The 21653-nt window shown below is 47.0% G+C and overlaps 1 protein-coding gene across 2 annotated transcripts in view; it reads left to right on the top strand.

Annotated features, from left to right (window-relative positions):
- The window catches only part of LOC106601601 (speckle-type POZ protein), an 86911-nt gene that overhangs the window by 34808 nt on the left and 30450 nt on the right, over positions 1-21653 (top strand). For both annotated transcript variants that reach the window (XM_045715379.1, XM_045715378.1), the window contains exons 3-6: positions 9111-9374; positions 9772-9893; positions 10063-10214; positions 17019-17146. In XM_045715379.1, coding sequence (XP_045571335.1) covers positions 9297-9374; positions 9772-9893; positions 10063-10214; positions 17019-17146 — 480 coding nt within the window. In that variant the 5' untranslated portion in view covers positions 9111-9296. The remainder of the gene's footprint in view (positions 1-9110; positions 9375-9771; positions 9894-10062; positions 10215-17018; positions 17147-21653) is intronic.

Below are 21653 nucleotides of genomic sequence, written 5' to 3' on the forward strand. Positions count from 1 at the left end.
GTTCAGGCTATATTTTAACTATTCTATATGGATGTATTTAGACACTCACTAGTCCAGGGGTGGGCAATAACTTCGGCTTGAGGGCCACACTGGGATTTCAAAAATCAGCACTTTTTTTCCCCGGACTGATTTGTTTGTCTAAAGCAGTTTGTGGACCAGAGAAAGGACAGTTATTTGAAAATGTAGAGGTCCATTATCAATTCTCCATACATTGTCTAGTTTTAGAATTTCAATACATTTACATTTATTGTTTTACTCAAACCACCCCGGGGAATGGGCTTGGAGGCCGGAGACAGCCTGTGGGCCGTATGGTGCCCACTCCTGCTAGTCACTACACAAATTGACCACTCTTGCACTAGTGAAAGATTATGTCTATCTACAAATGTTCAATATATATACCCAGAGCTTTGTTCATGTGGTTCCTTTTTATTGATGTTTCTCAAACTAGAGTATGTAATAACTTGTGTTTATTAACCTCTTACATCTAGACGTTCCGCTAGCGGAACACCTGCTCCAATATCCAATGGTAGGCGTGGCGCGAATTACAAATTCCTCAAAAATACAAAAACTTCAATTTTTCAAACATATGACTATTTCACAGCATTTTAAAGACAAGACTCTCCTTTATCTAACCACACTGTCCGATTTCAAAAAGGCTTTACAGCGAAAGCAAAACATTAGATTGTCAGCAGAAGTACCCAGCCAGAAATAATCAGACACCCATTTTTCAAGCTAGCATATAATGTCACAAAACCCCAGAAGACAGCTAAATGCAGCACTAACCTTTGATGATCTTCATCAGATGACACACCTAGGACATTATGTTATACAATACATGCATGTTTTGTTCAATCAAGTTCATATTTATATCAAAAAACAGCTTTTTACATTAGCATGTGACGTTCAGAACTAGCATACCCCCCGCAAACTTCCGGGGAATTTACTAACAATTTACTAAATTACTCACGATAAACGTTCACAAAAAGCATAACAATTATTTTAAGAATTATAGATACAGAACTCCTCTATGCACTCGATATGTCCGATTTTAAAATAGCTTTTTGGTGAAAGCACATTTTGCAATATTCTAAGTACATAGCCCAGCCATCACGGGCTAGCTATTTAGACACCCGGCAAGTTTAGCCTTCACCAAAATCAGATTTACTATTACAAAAGTTTGATTACCTTTTGTTGTCTTTGTCAGAATGCACTCCCAGGACTGCTACTTCAGTAACAAATGTTGGTTTGGTCCAAAATAATCCATCGTTATATCCGAATAGCGGCGTTTTGTTCGTGCGTTCCAGAAACTATCCGAAATGGTAAATCAGGGTCGTGCGCATGGCGCATTTCGTGACAAAAAAATTCTAAATATTCCATTACCGTACTTCGAAGCATGTCAACCGCTGTTTTAAAATCAATTTTTATGCTATTTATCTCGTAAAAAAGCGATAATATTCCGACCGGGAATCTCCTTTTCGGCAAACAGAGGAAAAAACACAAAGACGGGGGCGGCCAGTGCACGCGCCAAAGCCCACAGTCCCTTGATCGGCCACTTGACAAAGGCGATAATGTGTTTCAGCCTGGGGCTGGAATGACGACATTCAGGTTTTTCCCGGGCTCTGAGAGCCTATTGGAGCCGTGGAAAGTGTCACGTTACCGCAGAGATCCTTTGTAATAGAATGAGATGTCAAAGAAAGACAATAAATGGTCAGACAGGCCACTTCCTGTAAAGGAATCTCTCAGGTTTTGACCTGCCATTTGAGTTCTGTTATACTCACAGACACCATTCAAACAGTTTTAGAAACTTTGGAGTGTTTTCTATCCAAAGCCAATAATTATATGCATATTCTAGTTACTGGGCAGGAGTAGTAACCAGATTAAATCGGGTACGTTTTTTATCCAGCCGTGAAAATACTGCCCCCTAGCCATAACAGGTTAAGAAGTGTACTGTTGAATCTGCAAGCTCCCTCCAAGCTACAGTCTAGCTGTATATTAACTCTAGGAGAGAGAGAATGGAGTGTTGTTCTGAATGCTGATAGATTGGAATCATGGCTGGTCTGTCACATATGAGTAGACTAAACCCCCACTGGAACGTTCTAATGAGAAAGAGAACCACGAGGTACATGGGATGCCTCGACTTTCAGTTAGGCTACCTGAACTCACCTGAGATGACTGAGAAACATTCATATTGCCCCAGTTCCAAGGTGGCGTAGCAGTCCGACGTCTTTGTCCTCGTCGTGTCCCGTGTATATATATTTTTTCTTCACATATATTTTAAAAATATATTTTTCTTAACCTCAACTACAACATACTCTCCTGCAATCCGCCTCACCCATGTGGTATGGGATCTGCTATTTTCTTTCTTTTGAACCGGAACCCCCAACAGAAGCTAGCCAGCTAACTAGGTCGTAGTCATCGGCTAACCTTTAGCCCGGACAACTCTTGCCAGTCTGCATAGCGCGACTCAAACCAGAGCAAATCAGACATATTTTTCTCCATATCTCTGGTTTCCTACCGCAAGCTCAACCTTTTCACCTGGATCATCGCAGCTAGCTAGCTGCTATCCGAGTGGCCACTCCTGGCTAACGTCTCTGTCCCGAAGCAAGAACCAATTAGCCTAGAGCTAGCCATTGCTAGGCCCATCTCCCGGCTAGCTGAAGAGGTCCATCAGCCACTCCTTGGGCTACAATACCTATTTTTCCAATTGGCCTGGACCCCTTTTACTGCTGACACGGAGCCCCGCCGATCCATCACGACTGGACTATGGACGTAATCTGCCCGAGAGGTGTTTTCCAACTGGCTCCTCTGTCGCGTTGTCCCCTGAATGCCCATCTGCTAGCCTGCTAGCCGCGGCCCGCTAGCTGTCTAGAGCATATTGGGCTGTTAGCCGAATAGGTCCATCGGCCAATTTCTTGGGCCACTATGCCTATTTTGCCAATTGGCCTGGACCCTTTTACCACACGAAGCCCTGCTGATCCATCACGACTGGACTGCCGACGTAACAGCACGAGGGGGCTACAACAGACTTCTTCCTTCGACGTCCCCTTTCTGCTAGCTTGCTATTCCCGGCCCGCTAGCTGTCTGAATCGCCGTGTCTCCAGCCAGCCGAGCTACTCACTGGACCCCTATGATCACTCGGCTATGCATGCCTCTCCCTAATGTCAATATGCCTTATCCATTGCTGTTTTGGTTAGTGATTATTGCCTTATTTCACTGTAGACCCTCTAGCCCTGCTCAACACGCTTTAGCTAACCATTTAGTTCCACCTCCCACACACGCGGTGACCTCACCTGGTTTAAATTATGTTTCTAGAGACGATGTCTCTCTCATCGTCACTCAATGCATAGGTTTACCTCCACTCTATTCTCATCCCAGCATACCCTTGTCTGTACATTATGCCTTGAATCTATTCTTCCGTGCCCAGAAACCTTGCCTTTTTACTCTCTGTTCCGAACGTACTAGACGACCAGTTGTTATAGCCTTTAGCCGTACCCTTATCCTAGTCCTCTGTTGATGTAGAGGTTAATCCATGCCCTGCAGTCCCTTGCTCCACTCCCATTCCCCAGGCGCTCTCATTTGTTGACTTCTGTAACCATAAAAGCCTTGGTTTTATGCATGTTAACATTAGAAGCCTCCTCCCTAAGTTTGTTTTACTCACTGCTTCAGCACACTCTGCCAACCCGGATGTCCTAGCTGTGTCTGAATCCTGGCTTAGAAAGACCACCAAAAACCCTGACATTTCCATCCCTAACTATAACATTTTCCGACAAGATAGAACTGCCAAAGGGGGCGGAGTTAGCCTACAGAGTTCTGTCTTACTATCCAGGTCTGTGCCCAAACAATTTGGGCTTCTACTTTTAAAAATCCACCTTTCCAGAAACAAGTCTCTCACTGTTGCTGCTTGCTATAGACCACCTTCTGCCCCCAGCTGTGCCCTGGACACCATATGTAAATTTATTGCCCCCCCATCTATCTTCAGAGCTCGTGCTGTTAGGTGACCTAAACTGGAACATGCTTAACACCCCGGCCATCCTACAATCTAAGCTTGATGCCCTCAATCGCACACAAATTATCAATGAACCTACCAGGTACAACCCCAAATCCGTAAACACGAGCACCTTCATAGATATCATCCTAACCAACCTGCCCTCCAAATATACCTCTGCTGTCTTCAACCAGGATCTCAGTGATCACTGCCTCATTGCCTGCGTCCGTAATGGGTCTGTGGTCAAACGACCACTCCTCATCACTGTCAAACGCTCCCTAAAACACTTCAGCGAGCAGGCCTTTCTAATCGACCTGGCCCGGGTATCCTGGAAGGATATTGACCTCATTCCATCAGTAGAGGATGCCTGGTTATTCTTTAAAAGTGCTTTCCTCACCATCTTAAATTAGCATGCCCCATTCAAAAAATGTAGAACCAGGAACAGATATAGCCCTTGGTTCAAAAAAGTTCTGGGACACTGTAAAGTCCATGTAGAATAAGAGCACCTCCTCCCAGCTGCCTACTGCACTGAGGCTAGGAAACACTGTCACCACCGATAAATCCACGATAATTGAGAATTTCAATAAGCATTTTTCTACGGCTGGCCATGCTTTCCACCTGGCCACCCCTACCCCGGTCAACAGCCCTGCATCCCCCACAGCAACTTGCCCAAGCTCCCCCCATTTCTCCTTCACCCAAATCCAGATAGCTGATGTTCTGAAAGAGCGACAAAATCTGGACCCCTACAATTCAGCTGGGCTAGACAATCTGGACCCTCTCTTTCTAAAATGATCTGCCGAAATTGTTACAACCCCTATTACTAGCCTGTTCAACCGCTCTGTTGTATCGTCTGAGATCCCCAAAGATTGGAAAGCTGCCCCGGTCATCCCCCTCTTCAAAGGGGGAGACACTCTAGACCCAAACTGTTACAGACCTATATCTATCCCAACCTGCCTTTCTAAGGTCTTCGAAAGCCAAGTTAACAAACGGATCACCGATCGTTTAGAATTTCACCGTACCTTCTCTGCTATGCAATCTGGTTTCCAAGCTGGTCATGGGTGCACCTCAGCCACGCTCAAGCTCCTAAATGATATCATAAGAGACAATACTGTGCAGCTGTATTCATCGACCTGTCCAAGGCTTTCGACTCTGTCAATCCCCGTATTCTTATCGGCAGACTCAACAGCCTTGGTTTCTCAAATGACTGCCTCACCTGGTTCACCAACTACTTCTCAGACAGAGTTCAGTGTGTCAAATCGGAGGGCCTGTTGTCCGGACCTCTGGCAGTCTCTATGGGGGTGCCACAGGGTTCAATCCTCGGACCTACTCTTTTCTCTGTATACATCAATGATGTTGCTCTTGCTGCTGGTGATTCTCTGACACCATTCTGTATACTTCTGGCCCCTTTTTGGACACTGTGTTAACTAACCTCCAGACAAGCTTCAATGCCATACAACTCTCCTTCCGCGGTCTCAAACTGCTCTTAAATTCAAGTAAAACTAAATGCTCTTCAACCGATGGCTGCCCATGCCTGCCCACCCGTCCAGCATCACTACTCTGGACGGTCCTGACTTAGAATATGTGGACAACTACAAGTACCTAGGTGTCTGGTTAGACTGTGAACTCTCCTTCCAGACTCCCATTAAGCATCTCCAATCCAAAATGAAATCTACAATCGGCGTCCTATTTCGCAAAACAAAGCATCCTTCACTCATGCTGCCAAACTTACCTTCGTAAAACTGACTATCCTACCGATCCTTGACTTTGGCGATGTCATTTACAAAATAGCCTCCAACACTGGATGCAGTCTATCACAGTGCCATCCGTTTCGTCACCAAAGCCCCATATACCACCCACCACTGCGACCTGTATGCTCTCGTTGGCTGGCCCTCGCTTCATATTCGTTGCCAAACCCACTGGCTCCAGGTCATCTATAAGGTGGGGCTTTACCTAGCAAAGACTTATCTCAGCTCACTGGTCACCATAGCAGCACCCACCCGTCGCACATGCTCCAGCAGGTATATTTCACTGGTCACCCCCAAAGGCAATTCCTACTTTGGTTGCCTTTCCTTCCAGTTCTGCTGCCAATGACTGGAACGAACTGCAAAAATCACTGAAGCTGGAGACTCATATCTCCCTCACTAACTTTAAGCACCAGCTGTCAGAGCAGCTCACAAATCACTGTACCCGTAAATAGCCCATCCAACTACCTCATTCCCATACTGTTATTTATTTTGCTCCTTTGCACCCCATTATCTCTACTTGCACACTCATCTTCTGCACATCTTTCACTCCAGTGTTTAATTGCTATATTGTAATTATTTCGCTACTATGGCCTATTTATTGCCTTACCTCCCTTATCCTACCTCATTTGCACACACTGTATATAGATTTTTCTTTTGTATTATTGACTGTTTGTTTGTTTATTCCATGTGTAACTCTGTTTGTGTCGCATTGCTTTTCTTTATCTTGGCCAGGTCGCAGTTGTAAATGAGAACTTGTTCTCAACTAGCCTGCCTGGTTAAATAATAATAATAATAATAATAATAATATATATATTTTTTAACATCTTCCTCTGCACCCCGATCTTCTGTTTCTAATGGGAGGGATGGAGAGGACACGACATCATTCAGACCCTTGGTTTCCTGGGAACTGTTTGTCCATATGTCAATGTTTGAGTAATGCACGCACCTCTTAGTGGTGAGGTGAAGGCTGTGGTGGGAGGGAGGTGAAGGCTGTGGTGGGAGGGAGGTGAAGGCTTGCGGTGGGTGGGAGGTGAAGGCTGCGGTGGGTGGGAGGTGAAGGCTTGCGGTGGGTGGGAGGTGAAGGCTGCGGTGGGTGGGAGGTGAAGGCTTGCGGTGGGTGGGAGGTGAAGGCTGCGGTGGGTGGGAGGTGAAGGCTGCGGTGGGTGGGAGGTGAAGGCTGCGGTGGGTGGGAGGTGAAGGCTGCGGTGGGTGGGAGGTGAAGGCTGCGGTGGGTGGGAGATATGGACTGGCACAGTGAGAGAGGCCTGTCTATGTAATTAATATAAATGTGCTCCAGGTCTCCTTTCTCCCTCATCCTGTCGGTCCCCACAGCAGCAGACTAGGATGGGATATGGAAATGAGATGTGGGCGGTAGGCAATCACGCATGTACACAAACCGAGAAACACTCACCACACACCTGTCTGTTACACACCGCTGCCATCCTTAACTCATACTTTGTTTAGTGATTTGTTTTCAGGGGAGCACACAATCCACACAACCCTCTTAACGCTCTCTGACGTAGTGCTGTGATGATATTTATTTCCCCTGCCGTGTGTGTTCTTACCTGTTAGTCCTTCTGTCCATTGGTGCTGACTGTCACCAGCTGAATCACCATGATGAATGAACCTTCTTAAGATTTTGAAGTGAGGGAGTTCAAGGATTACCACACACACACACACTACCACACCCCCCACTATCTCTGAGTTGTTACTGTCATTTTTCTGCTTCTCTGCTCCTGATGATTGTCCTGAAAAGACAAATCAATCCCCAGCTTTATTCTGGTTAAGTGTCATCTGGGTGTATTTAGAAAAGCTGTGAAGTTGTTAGCAATGATGCCAGTATTGTCATGTTTTCTTAGTGGTTCCCTCGTGATAGCTGTTGGCAGCACACATGTTGGGAGACAGTAGCCTATACAGAGACATGAGAAAACACACAGCTTAAGGAAACATACGGGGGCCACACATTTATTGCACCCATACAACGCACACATTCCGCCACACAGCAGTTTGCATGTGTGCATGCATTTGTGCATTTAAGCTGCATATTTGTTACACCCATGAACACTCACTAGTTCACACAGACTATAATTCATTGTTAGGACGTCTCAGGTAATTTAAATTGCAAATCAGTGCTGCCTTGTTCTCCATCTTTTGATTAATATTGTATTGTTTTACTGAGTAAAAATGCCACCAGTGTTTTTCATCCGATGCAAATAGAAAAAAATAACAAACAGAAAGATCAGATCCAACAAAGTTCTCTCTAAACATTCATTAAGTCCTGTCTGTGTGTCGTCTCACCCGTCTCCACTCTGTCAGGCAGAGGAGGTGGACGGCCCCCCCCATTGCCCTTTCCTTCCCTCTCACTCTCTCACACACAGATTCTGGGAAGTTCTCTAGGTCCTGAACTTCCCTTTCAATCAGCCACTAATTAAGAAGCAAAGCGAAGGGATTGTCTGGCTACGAGACAGGGGGACTTGCAGGTTGACTGAGAAAAGAGAGAGAACAAGAGAAGAGATGAGACTTTGCCCTGAGACCCTGCGATATCTTCAATTTGACATGTGCAGGATGAGTGAGAAAATGGAGAAAGGAGCCAGGGGGGAGAGGGAGGAAAGGAGCCAGGGGGGAGAGGGAGGAAAGGAGCCAGGGGGGAGAGGGAGGAAAGGAGCCAGGGGGGAGAGGGAGGAAAGGAGCCAGGGGGAGAGGGAGGAAAGGAGAACAAAAGATGATAATTTGTTGATTTTATTTAACCAGGCAAGTCAATTAAGAACACATTCTTGTTCTATTCCCAGGGGTCATCTGTGGTTCTGTAAAGGTGATATTGAAGAGAAGTAATTGGTTAAAGTCACAGTTCTCTCTCATAGATTGTAGATCTATGGTTCAACTGAAGTCAATGCTGTTTTTCTATTGTGGCCGTATTCACACATGTACCTTGAAAAACAGAGTGAATAACTTGTGCACACACAGACTGATAGAAGTTTGCACATTTTGGAATAGGCTATGACTTTTCCAAGTCAATGTGCTCTTTGAAAGTTCTATATGACCTTGTGTAGGCTACTTGAGTGAGTGGAGATTGGCAGGCAGGTGTGGGATGATAGTCTTAAGCCTTGCTCTTCACTCTCAGTCACAGATCGGCTGGCACTCCGCTCCGCTCAAAGCAAAAGAAAGGCAGAACCACGGCAGATAAACGAGGGCTTTTCTCACTGAAGCCAAGCGAGCAGCGTGCACAGCCTCTCTGATTTAAATGCAGAGGCCCTTTGAAAACAACAATTCAGAGCTGTTTTGTCCTACTTACTGAGCAATACCGCTCAATTACAATTAGCCTTTTAACACACACGCACTGACTATAACACCTATGATAATGCTGCTCTCTCTGGTTGTAGGGTGTTGCTGTGGGTTCCCTGGACATTCCCCAGACGTTATCCTTGGCTGGACCCTTGGCTGGTGGTCTGGTTGAATACTTAGCCCATTCAGTGGTGTTTTGTTGGCCTCAGCCACCCCTCCACTCTGCCCCCCTCCTGGCTGGTGCTCAGGCTCCACTCAGGCCCCCCCCTGCCTCAACGCTGGCGATGTCAAGAGTCCCGAGTCCCCCTCCCCCCGCGGACATGTCCAGCGGCCCTGTGGCTGAGAGCTGGTGTTACACTCAGGTAAGCGTGTGTGTACATGTATCTGTTTTTCTATGTAGAGTACTTACGTCTGTCTGTCTGTCAGTCAGTCAGGACTGACAGACAGTGCTGGTGTTTTTGATAACAGCCTGTTTAAAGAAGAGGGATGTATTTGTTTTTTTCTATTGATGTTTTTCATCTCTCTGTCCTTGCAAAATCATTTTTTGTTGCAGCTTTTTAATATCCTTTCTTCTTCCCCTGTTTGTTGTCAGTGTTTATTGAGATGAAAGGCAGGTTTGATGTGTGGTTTTGAAGTCCAGGCTGACCAACCAGCCACTTAGCTACCTGTATGGAATAGATAAATAAATTAAAGTCATCATGTCTGATTCCGGCCTTGTGTGTGTGTGTGTGTGTGTGTGTGTGTCCCTACCTCTGTTAGATCAAAGTGGTGAAGTTCTCTTACATGTGGACCATCAACAACTTCAGCTTCTGTCGCGAGGAGATGGGCGAGGTCATCAAGAGCTCCACCTTCTCATCGGGAGCCAATGACAAGCTTAAATGGTGAGTGGAGGCGGGGCCAAGAAGTGGGCGCTATGGATAAGCCATAAGGGACTACAGGACCAATAGCTTGTCCATGATTGATCTGATTTAGACTCCTAAGTCTGTTGGACAGGTAGTTGACTGACCTTGTCTCTGTATGACTGATGCTGATCCCTCCCTCTGTGTCCAGGTGTTTACGTGTAAACCCTAAAGGCCTGGACGAGGAGAGTAAAGACTACCTGTCCCTCTACCTGCTCCTGGTCAGCTGTCCCAAGAGCGAGGTGCGTGCCAAGTTCAAGTTCTCCATCCTCAATGCCAAGGGAGAGGAGACTAAGGCTATGGGTAAGTCACACTTGATTTGAGTTGATTTGGATCCCCGTTAGCTAATGCCATGACGACAGCTAGTCTTCCTGGGTCCGACACATGACGAGAATGGCATTACAGACAAAAATACTTTAAAATGTACATGTATTTAAATAACATTAACAAGTAGACATTACAGACATTTAAAATACCTGGAAGGAAACAGTCAGTTCAGGTGTCAGTATCTGTCCAGTCATATGGTCAATCTTAGTAGAAGTACTTTTTAATGTTTTGCTTGGGAAATATCTATCCCCAACAACCCACCCTCTCTATAGGGTCAGTGGTGCTGTGCCATTGTAGTCCCATTGTGTACCTAGCTTGATATTCTGCTGGTGTGAGAGAGGTAATGTGATAACAGAACTACTTATAACAATACACTCTTGAACCTCTCAGCTCAAACCTGTAGCTTGGCAGTAGAAAATGGAAGCCATGTTGACCAATAGGAACAAGGTTAGGAAGTTTCAGAGATGTATTACCGGTGTCTCTGAAGTTTACTAAGTGAGTGTGTGCATAGGAGGGGGTGAGGGAGCCAAAGTGTGTCTAATTCAGTGTGCGGGCCGAGGTGTTGATAGCCGTATGGGTGTGTGTAATCACTGCAGGTGGGATTCGTTCCCCCCCTGCATATTTAAATCAAAGTAGCATGGAGCAATTATTGTCTTCTGCCTCTTCTCTGGCTGATGAATTGGAAAGGAAACGTGTTTCTTCCAATGCCTACTCTTTTTAATTAGGTTATGTTATGGGGAGGAAAAGCAGACTTGTTTGGAATTGATTAGAGTGGGCCAGATGTGACCGCTTCCTGGTTATCAGGCTCTCTACCTGGTTGGTTGTCTCTCCTCCGGCACCCCGTCGAGCACAGGAAGTATGGGAGGAGGTGAGGAGAGGGGCAGAGGAGGAATGTTTGTATCAGAGGTGTATGCAGCAAGACTGTTTACAACCCCCCGCAGTGCAGGTCGTGTAGAAAGGGAAATGGTTTTCCTGTTGAGAAACAACTACCGCGTGAACTCAACCCCTCACACACTTTCGCTCTACATCTTCATTGTGGCAGTGCTTTTTCACTCCTCAACAACAACACGTTCACAAACACTACTGTTATGAAACAGGCCCTGTGCCGCATACTGTAATTGTGCATCAAGATCACTTGAGAGGCTCTTAAGGTACAGTTAATGCATAGTTGGCTGTGCCCATTTCGCTGCACCACTCTAAGGGGGACAGCAGTAGCCTGCAGAGTGGGTAGCAAACACCACCTAGAGTCATTTCATTCCTTCACTCGGTCAGCTCACCTGAATCTGCCTCTCCACATGACCACTAAAAGAGATTAAAGATGGAGAATGTTGAGAAAAGGTCTTCTGTTCTCCTCTTCGTGTCTCTGGGGGGGTTTGTTGTAAATTGTGGTCTTTGGTGGTAGACCCCCAGCCCCCCCGCCCCCAGACGCAACCCATCTTGCCCTCAGCTCTCTGCTCGCCTTGTCACTGGTGAAAATTACCCGTAGCCACCGTATTCGTGACAAGGGGCTTCAGCGAGCACTCCGTCTGAGAATATGGCAGTAAAGATAGCTCTATCTGTTCTGGATCATTTAGAATCCAATTAAATCCATGCCTCCTGAAGAGAACCCAGGCCAAATAAAAACTAAGTGCCTTAATTAAGAAGGCTGTGGCTCAGAGTGTGAGGACTGTTTATGTGGCATGTCACTGCCGGGGCTCTCCACACAGTCTCACAGGGCCACACACGCCACTGAAATGGATAGTAAGACCAAGTACAGATTACTGTGATACATAGCTAAATAAACAGATATATAGATGGTTAGAAATATGGTTAAAGATTATTGTGAGTAATGTAAAGATGCTGCATATATCATTTGCTGCCTTAAACATGAACTGTTTCAAGTGGATCTAACCTTTAACCTCATACTGTTCAGCCACCCCCACCTGAATAGAGGGCCTCAATCAGTAATGTATGTTGGTCTCCTCTGTTGGTCTCTGATGGTGTTACTGCCTGCTAATGGAGATAGATTTGGGCTCCACTGGCAACCCCCCCACCTCTCTCTCCCCTGAACATCCTCTCTTCTCCGCCACATCATTTCTCTCCCTGGCTTAGTCGCTAGCTAGCTGGCTCTCCTGTGGGATTGTGGAGGAACGGTTTGTAACGTGTCTCTTGGCACCCCCCCTCCTCTCCTGTGCCAGATAAAGCAGCCTGCTGGCAGACACACTGCTGCACTGACAGCTCTGAGAACACAGAGAGAGAGGAAGTCTCCTGCTATATGGTGGTGGTGGCTAGGGTTTATTTAAATGGCCCAGAGCTGAGGGTTCCTCTCAGACACTGGGCTCTGTAGTGCTGTTTAGGTACTAAGTGCTAAGGAGAGGTTATGTCTCCAGTGTGTTTGGTCACAGGCTCAAGTTCAGGTTCATTTGCTGTGTACACAGGTCTTCATACACTGTATATTTGAAAAGAACCATCTCATTTGCCAGTAGTGTTTGTGGTGTTGTGGTTAGTGTCTCCTGGCTGATTGAAACCTCTGTCTGAATGCTTGTCTGTGGTTGTCAGAGCTGGTTGCCCGCGGTAACTGATGGGGGCGGTCAGGCATTCAGTGTGGTTGTGTTGTGGGAAGAGTCATTGGACAGTCTTTACATAATCACATATCCACACGGCTAGAAGGAACGTCGTTACACATGTTTGTGCTGACACTTGCTTATAGAGCTCATTATTCAATAGAGATGAGATTTTCTTCGGAAATGGCGTGTGTGTGTGCTCGTTTGTGTATTTGTTGTGTGTGTGTGTGTGTGTGTGTGTGTGTGCGAGCGAGCTTGTGTGCCTGCCTTCCAGGTTATATGTCAGCCTATGTAGGTGTGTGGGGGTTGATGCAAATGCAGGTACTCCATTACACATACTGAAGCGTTGACTGTATGTGTTGTGTAGTGTATTTAATGAATGGGATTTAGACTAAAGGGCAGCAGTTGAAGTGGAGGGAAGAAGTGGGATGTAGGCAGTAGTGGTTGGGAGGATGGGGTTGAAGTGTGTGTATGAAGTTCTAGGTGTGTGTGTTTTGATTGTGTTTGTGTAATTGGGAAAAGCTCCAGGCTCCTTTTGGGATTCTCTAAACCTCCTTCCAGAGAACAGATGATCAGAGGGATGGAGGGATTAGAGTTGTGTTTTGAACTGATGTACAAACTGTACATTACACGTTCTCTGTCATGCCCGCACACACACACTCTTAGTGTGACCCACACTATTGAGTAGTGCTCCTCTGTTGGCCCGGAGTGTGTGATGTTTGCCAGCCAGTCTTCTGGGTGACCTTCTCACTGTGTGTGTCAACCAGGCCCCTGAGCCACAGCCTGAATATGTATGCTATGCTCTCTAAAACACCCTGGCTCTCCTCTCTCTGGCTCGCTCTGACTCCATCTTTCCCTTCTCCTCTCTGAAACTTTGTCCCTGTCTCTCTCTTTCCTATTTTTTTTCCTTTATCTCTGTCTCACTTCATCGATCTACATATCTCACCTCACATGCCACCTCTGTTAGTGACAGGCTTCTATCCACTGTTTGAGTGACCTGCTTCCATCGCTGGTCTTCTCACTCCTCCTCCTCCTCTCCTATTTGTCATTCCCCTCCTGACTCGGTGGCCCAGCCTGCTGTGACCCAGCCTGCTGTGACCCGACCGTGACCACATGCAGTCTGACCTGGTTGATCCCATGGCAGTGTGAGGTTCTGGTCCTGCTCAGGAGACCCAGTGGAGGCAGCAGGGTCAGCTGAGCTCAGCTTAATACACACACACGCATACACTCACACACACAAACGCACAGTCGCGTGCACACAGACATACACCTTAGTGTGGAAAGTGAGCAGGGACTGAGCAGTAGAGGAGAAATCTCACCTCTCTCCCTCTTCCTGCCGTTGGACTCCTCTCACCCTTTCTTCTCTGTGTTCCGTTCCGTCCCTCCCTCCTCCCACCGTCCTCACACCTCACTTAGGCTGAGACCCAGCCCTGTAGGAAGTTGTCACAGGCTGCTGGTCTTCTTCCACATACCCTGATAACACACAGAACAATCCCTCCACCACACAGGGAGAGGAGCTGCTGGTCTTCTGTCATATACCCTGATAACACACAGAACAATCCCTCCACCACACAGGGAGAGGAGCTGCTGGTCTTCTTCCACATACCCTGATAACACACAGAACAATCCCTCCACCACACAGGGAGAGGAGCTGCTGGTCTTCTTCCACATACCCTGATAACACACAGAACAATCCCTCCACTACACAGGGAGAGGAGCTGCTGGTCTTCTGTCATATACCCTGATAACACACAGAACAATCCCTCCACCACACAGGGAGAGGAGCTGCTGGTCTTCTTCCACATACCCTGATAACACACAGAACAACCCCTCCACCACACAGGGAGAGGAGCTGCTGGTCTTCTTCCACATACCCTGATAACACACAGAACAATCCCTCCACTACACAGGGAGAGTAGCTGCTGGTCTTCTGTCATATACCCTGATAACACACAGAACAATCCCTCCACTACACAGGGAGAGGAGCTGCTGGTCTTCTGTCATATACCCTGATAACACACAGAACAATCCCTCCACTACACAGGGAGAGGAGCTGCTGGTCTTCTTCCACATACCCTGATAACACACAGAACAATCCCTCCACCACACAGGGAGAGGAGCTGCTGGTCTTCTTCCACATACCCTGATAACACACAGAACAATCCCTCCACTACACAGGGAGAGGAGCTGCTGGTCTTCTTCCACACCCTGATAACACACAGAACAATCCCTCCACTACACAGGGAGAGGAGCTGCTGGTCTTCTGTCATATACCCTGATAACACACAGAACAATCCCTCCACTACACAGGGAGAGGAGCTGCTGGTCTTCTGTCATATACCCTGATAACACACAGAACAATCCCTCCACTACACAGGGAGAGGAGCTGCTGGTCTTCTTCCACACCCTGATAACACACAGAACAATCCCTCCACCACACAGGGAGAGGAGCTGCTGGCCAGGGGACCATGCCTGATTCTCTCTCGCATATCGGAAAGGAAATGGAGAAAAGGCAGACTGAAAGATTTGAGACAAACAGGCAGTTGATGCTAAGACAAAGATGCAGTGCTTTTGCTCTGTGTGTTTGTGTATCCAACCATACACTCCTTGGCATGTCAAGTCCATAAAAGTTTGACGTGGCTTTCAACAACACAGGTTTAAGATGAGTGAGAGACTGACGCAAAGCCTTTAAATGAAAGTCTTCTGACATCAGTTCCTATTATGCAGAGAGGAAAAGAGGAGAGTGACGATGAATAAAGTAGGGAAAAGAGGAGAGAAAAGAGCCTTTGGAGTGTTTGGATTTCTGTCAGTCTGAGAGGGTGGCTGTCAGGGCCTGTTTGTAGCCCGTCTCTAGAGGAGGGATTAGAGGGAGAGGACCCCCTGATTGAGCACTGGGGTGGAGAACTGGATATGCGCTCAACTCCACCACTGCCTGCATGCATCCCAAATGACAGCATGTTCCCTATTCTATATAGCCCATAGGGCTCTGGTCAATGTCGTGCACTATAAAGGGAATAGGGTGCCATTTGGAACGCAGCCCCTGCCTGCCTGGTTGACTACTGTACCCACCACTGCATCATACCGCTGCTGGTGAATTTCACATAGAGCTTTCAGCAGAGCTGTTACCCCATCTGAATGTCTCCCACTTGGATATGGCAGGAGATCTCTTATGGCTTGGACACCAGTAGCGTTTGCTGGCTGATGGTACTCAGCACCCCTGCACAGAGTTCTGGCTGTAATTTGCTAACCGATTCTTCATGTAGAATCGGGTGAAAACGTCTGCAGCCAGACGTCCATCAGTGGGTGGTTCCTAAAACACACCACGACGAAAGAGCGGCAGACAGGCCGTCGGCCTGGTGTGTGTGGTTCTCTAGACCCCAGGGATCATCCTATATGGCAGGGGGGGCCTGCCCTACAGGGGGGGCCTGCCCTATAGGAGCTTCTTAGATGGGATCCTGTCATTCTATACGTGACCAGGGATCTTTATGTGACGTTTCATTGGAGATCTTTGAGAGGGTCTTGGAGGAGTAAAATGTCTGGGCAGGGAATTCATTGTTATCTGACTTGGCAGACTCTTTGGTCCTGAGCCATTTACAGTGAAGTGAGTGCATTTATATTTGTAGTATGTGATCCCTGAGGGTCTTGAACCCATGACCTTGGCGTTGTTAGCATCGGTCTTACCAACTGGGCCATCAGAACCACTATGGTACAGCAGCGTCTCTGACTCTTGTTATTGTGTTATGTACGTTGAGTATGTCCTCAGTGGTCTTGTCCCAAATAACACCCTATTCCCTATGTAGTGCACTACTTTTGTAGTACACTATATGGGGAAAAAGTGGCCATTCTGGACGCAACCAGTGTATGTACGTATTCCTGGTGAAGGACCGCATGAAGGCATTTCTCTTGTGTGTTTGTAGTGCACAGAACCCTCCCTGCCACTTCTCAGGCAGACATACTTGGCAGTCCATAAGCACTTTATAATGGGATGCTTTGATCCCTGCTTTTTCCACCTGCTTATCGTGCCTGTGTGTGTGTGTGTGTGTGCCAGAGATGAGGGAGTGTATGAAAAATGTCTCTGTGGAGTGTGGCATCGTTTTCTTATGAGGTGTTAAAAGTCCCCTGCAGGTGACACTTCCTTCATTCAACCTCCTGTCTGGCTATGCTCACTCACTTTCTCCTTTCTCATGGTCATGACAGACACACGTGCACTAACTGTCTGTGTTGTTCCCTTTTACAGAGAGCCAGAGGGCATACCGGTTTGTCCAGGGGAAGGACTGGGGCTTTAAGAAATTCATCAGGAGAGACTTCCTGCTGGACGAGGCCAATGGGCTGCTGCCTGACGACAAGCTCACTCTCTTCTGTGAGGTAGGACACAAGTTCACACAACATAGAGATACAGGTAACTGACAAAATAAAGTAAATGAGGGATTCAAAGTATATTGAAAGCAGGTGCTTCCACACAGATGTGGTTTCTGAGTTAATTAAGAAATTAACATCCCATCATGCTTAGGGTCATGTATAAAAAAAGCCCAGTTGTCAATTATTTTGTCTACCCTGGCTAGAATAATGGATGTCAGTGACTTTGAAAGAGGGTCTCAATGGAGCATATGGGGTTAAAGGGTGTGTGTCAGTCACCAGATCTCAACCCAATTGAACACTTTAAATTCGATTCTGGAGTGGCGCCTGAGACGGCATTTTCACCACCGTCAACAGAACACCAAATGATGGAATTTCTCAGGGAAGAATGGTGTCGGATCCCTCCAATAGAGTTCAAGACACTAGTAGAAATCTATGCTAAGGCACGTTGAAGCTGTTCTTGTTCATGGGGCCAATGCCCTATAATGTTGGCAGTTAGATGTATCTCTATAGACGGGTTGGTTGTTTAGCAACTACATCGACTTGTGTTCAACTATGGGGCAAAACGGACAGGGTTGGCTAAAATTGTTGATAACATGTAAACAATATTTTGTCCCCAATGTTTATTGAAAACCTAAATGAAGTTGCACAATGAGAACTTGTCTCTCAAATACTTTGTTGCGGTTGTTGGTTGACTAGCTAGATAGCAAATTCTTTACCATGTTAGTATAGATGTGAAATCAGTCAAAACGCTTCAAAACAAGGCATGGTATCAAGATCAAATGAGCTGAAACGAGACACTTACGCTTCACCACATCCTAGTTTCTTGTCGTTGTTGCTAGCAATCTGACCATAACACACGGCCTTATGCCCCTTTGAAGTGGCACACAGCTAACCCGTTTATAGGACACGCACAGCTAACCCGTTTATAGGACACGCACAGCTAACCCGTTTATAGGACACGCACAGCTAACCCGTTTATAGGACACGCACAGCTAACCCGTTTATAGGACACGCACAGCTAACCCGTTTATAGGACACGCACAGCTAACCCGTTTATAGGACACGCACAGCTAACCCGTTTATAGGGCACGCACGCACAGCTAACCCGTTTATAGGGCACGCACGCACAGCTAACCCGTTTATAGGACACGCACAGCTAACCCGTTTATAGGGCACGCACAGCTAACCCGTTTATAGGGCACGCACGCACAGCTAACCCGTTTATAGGGCACGCACGCACAGCTAACCCGTTTATAGGGCACGCACGCACAGCTAACCCGTTTATAGGGCACGCACGCACAGCTAACCCGTTTATAGGACGCGCACAGCTAACCCGTTTATAGGACGCGCACAGCTAACCCGTTTATAGGGCGCGCACGCACAGCTAACCCGTTTATAGGGCGCGCACGCACAGCTAACCCGTTTATAGGGCGCGCACGCACAGCTAACCCGTTTATAGGGCGCGCACGCACAGCTAACCCGTTTATAGGGCGCGCACGCACAGCTAACCCGTTTATAGGGCGCGCACGCACAGCTAACCCGTTTATAGGACGGACGCACAGCTACACTGGGACTAGGGCCAGGAGTCTGTCCTAACCATGTGACCTGACCAGGAAAACCTCATGGGTCATCACTAGTTGCCACAAAGTCATAAACCCGTCTATTTCTGCAATTACTCTTCGCCAACCCTAACATCACTCCTAACCTTATGCCTAACTTTTTAAATTAAGACCAAAAAGCTCTGTGCTGATTCTTATTCGGTCAGTTTGTCAGTAGGGCTCAGGTCAGATGCTATAGTGTTGGGCTAGATTATATCCCCTGTTATTACTAGGCTGTAACAGAGGGGGCAGCAGAGGTCAACCATCTCTCTCTCTGTGTCGCCCCCGTTGGATCGGGGAACAGAGTAGAGGTGAACTTCCTGGATATGTTAATGTTCTCGTTGTCATGCATGCGCCCATAAATGTTTAAAAAGCATGGTGGTGGCTGTTTAAAGCAAACCTAATTAACCCTGCGGGTATGGTGCTGGAATCCATGTCTGGAAGTTTCCCCCTGTTTGTTACGAGAGAGAGAGGAGCGATGTGCAAGTCTGTTTAAAGTGCTTCCATACTGGGCCTATTGACAGAGGAGTAGGAGAAGCATAGCAGCTACTACAGAGCTGTGGGGGGCGGGGTGAGGTGTGTGTGTACTGTGTGTGTGTGACTGCGTGTACTGTGTGTGTGTGTGACTGCGCGTACTGTGTGTGTGTGTGAGACTGCACGTACTGTGTGTGCATGCACAAGTGCCTATGTAAGAGAGGCTTGGCATAGAGAGTACTTCCAACACAGCCCTCCCCAGTGGTGTTAGGCTGCTGGTTGGTTATAGTCCTGGGTGGCTGCCCCTCTCTTCTGTAAATCTCTGGTAATTACACCAGCTCCATTAATGAGGAAACCCATGTGGATTTGGCTGGGCGGTACACTGTATTTTACTATATACCAGCATTGATGCAGGGACCGGTTTAGGTTTTTACTTTAACTTCTATAACAGTATTTGAATGTTTGGTTTGTAATATGCCATGTGTAATGTCCATTTCCTCGCAGACCCACACTTGTGTTCAGTCTACGTGTTCAATGCAGCACATGCTACAATGTTGATGACATCGATGTTTCCACTTAGCTTCTTAATATAAATCCACAAGCGTTCTATAAATAAACTATGAGTTGAGTTTCTTACAACCAGACCTCAACCTCAACGAACACCTTTGGGATGAATTGGAACGCCGACTGCGAGCCAGGCCTAATTGCCCAACATCAGTGCCCGATCTCACTAATGCTCTTGTGGCTGAACGGAAGCAAGTCCCTGCAGCAATGTTCCAACATCTAGTGGAAAGCCTTCCCAGAAGAGTGGAGGCTGTTTATAGCAGCAAAGGGGGGGACCATCTCCATATTAATGCCCATGTATTTTGGCCATATCACCCAGTCCTAGTGTGGGTTACTGTAGTGAGTTAGTGACCCTGGAATAAATGATGAGGGTGCTACCACAAGGTCTTCCCGTGGGCAGGTAAGAATGTAAAGTACTTCAATATTCCAGGTCTCCGATGGCAGTCTTTACTACCATCGGAGACCTGTCTCCTCGTTCTCTCATTCTCTTCTCTTTTTTTTTTCTTTCTCTTTCATTTCTGTATCTCTTTCTCTCCTCTTTCTCCATTCTCTCTCTCCTTTTGTGAGTATGCTGTTCATTGACTACTGCTCAGCGTTCAACACCATCGTCCCCTCCAAGCTCGTCACCAAGCTTAGGACCCTGGACTTCCTGACGGGCCGACCCCAGGTGGTGAAGGGTAGGCAACATCACGTCCACCAAACTGACCCTCAACATGGGGCCCCCACAGGGGTGTCCAAATCTCGTAAGGACTTAAAATGGTCCACGTGCACAGTCATGAAGAAGGTGCGACGACGCCTCTTCCCCTTCAGGAAGTTGAAAAGGTTTGGCAATGGACCCTCAAATCCTCAAAAAGGTCTACAGCTGCGCTATTGGGAGCGTCTTCACTGGCTGCATCACTGCTTGGTACGGCAACAACACCGCCCTCGATCGCATGGTGCTAGAGGATGGTGCGGACAGGCTAGTACATCACTGGGGCTGAGTTCCCTGCCATCCAGGACCTCTATATCAGGCGGTGTGAAAGGAAGACCCGGAAAATCATTAAAGACTCCAGCCCCCCCAAGCCATAGACTGTTCTCTCTGCTTCCGCACAGCAAGTGCTACCGGTGCATCAAGTCTGACACCAACAGGGTCCTGAACAGCATCTATCCCCAAGCCGTAACACTTCTAAATAGGTTCTAGGGAATATCTGAGTTGGCCCTTGTATTTAGTTCTCTATGGCACGCTCACAGGACACTACGCACACATATACTCCAACGCACACACATTTATACTGAATCTACATACATGCACACACACTCACATACAATCATCAACAGAGTAGCAGCAGTGTAAATGATCATACACTGACTATACAAAACATTAAGGACGCCTGTTCTTTCCATAAGACTGACGAGGTGAATCCAGGTGAAAGCTATGATCCCTTATTGATGTCACTTGTTAAATCCACTTCAATCAGTGTAGATGAAGAGGAGAAGGATTTTTAAGCCTTGAGACAATTAAGACATGGATTGTGTGTGTGCCATGCAGAAGGTGAATGGGCAAGACAACATTTTTAAGTGCCTTTAAACAGGTTATGGTAGTAGGTGCCAGGCACACCAGTTTGTGTCAAGAACTGCAACGTGGCTGGGTTTTTCACGCTCAACGATTTCCTGTGTGAATCAAGAATGGTCCACCACCCAAAGGACATCCAGCCAACTTGACACAACTATGGCAAGCATTTGGGTCTACATTTGCCAGAATCCCTGTGGAACGCTTTCAACACCTTGTAAAGTCCATGCCCCGATGAATTCAGGCTGTTCTGAGGGCAAAAGGGACGGGGGAGCTACTCAATAATTAGGAAGAGGTTTCTGAGGTTGGGTATACTCTGTGTATATCC

This window comes from Salmo salar, chromosome ssa03 (genome assembly GCF_905237065.1).
Source record: "Salmo salar chromosome ssa03, Ssal_v3.1, whole genome shotgun sequence".
In the NCBI taxonomy this organism is placed as follows: Eukaryota; Metazoa; Chordata; class Actinopteri; order Salmoniformes; family Salmonidae; genus Salmo; species Salmo salar.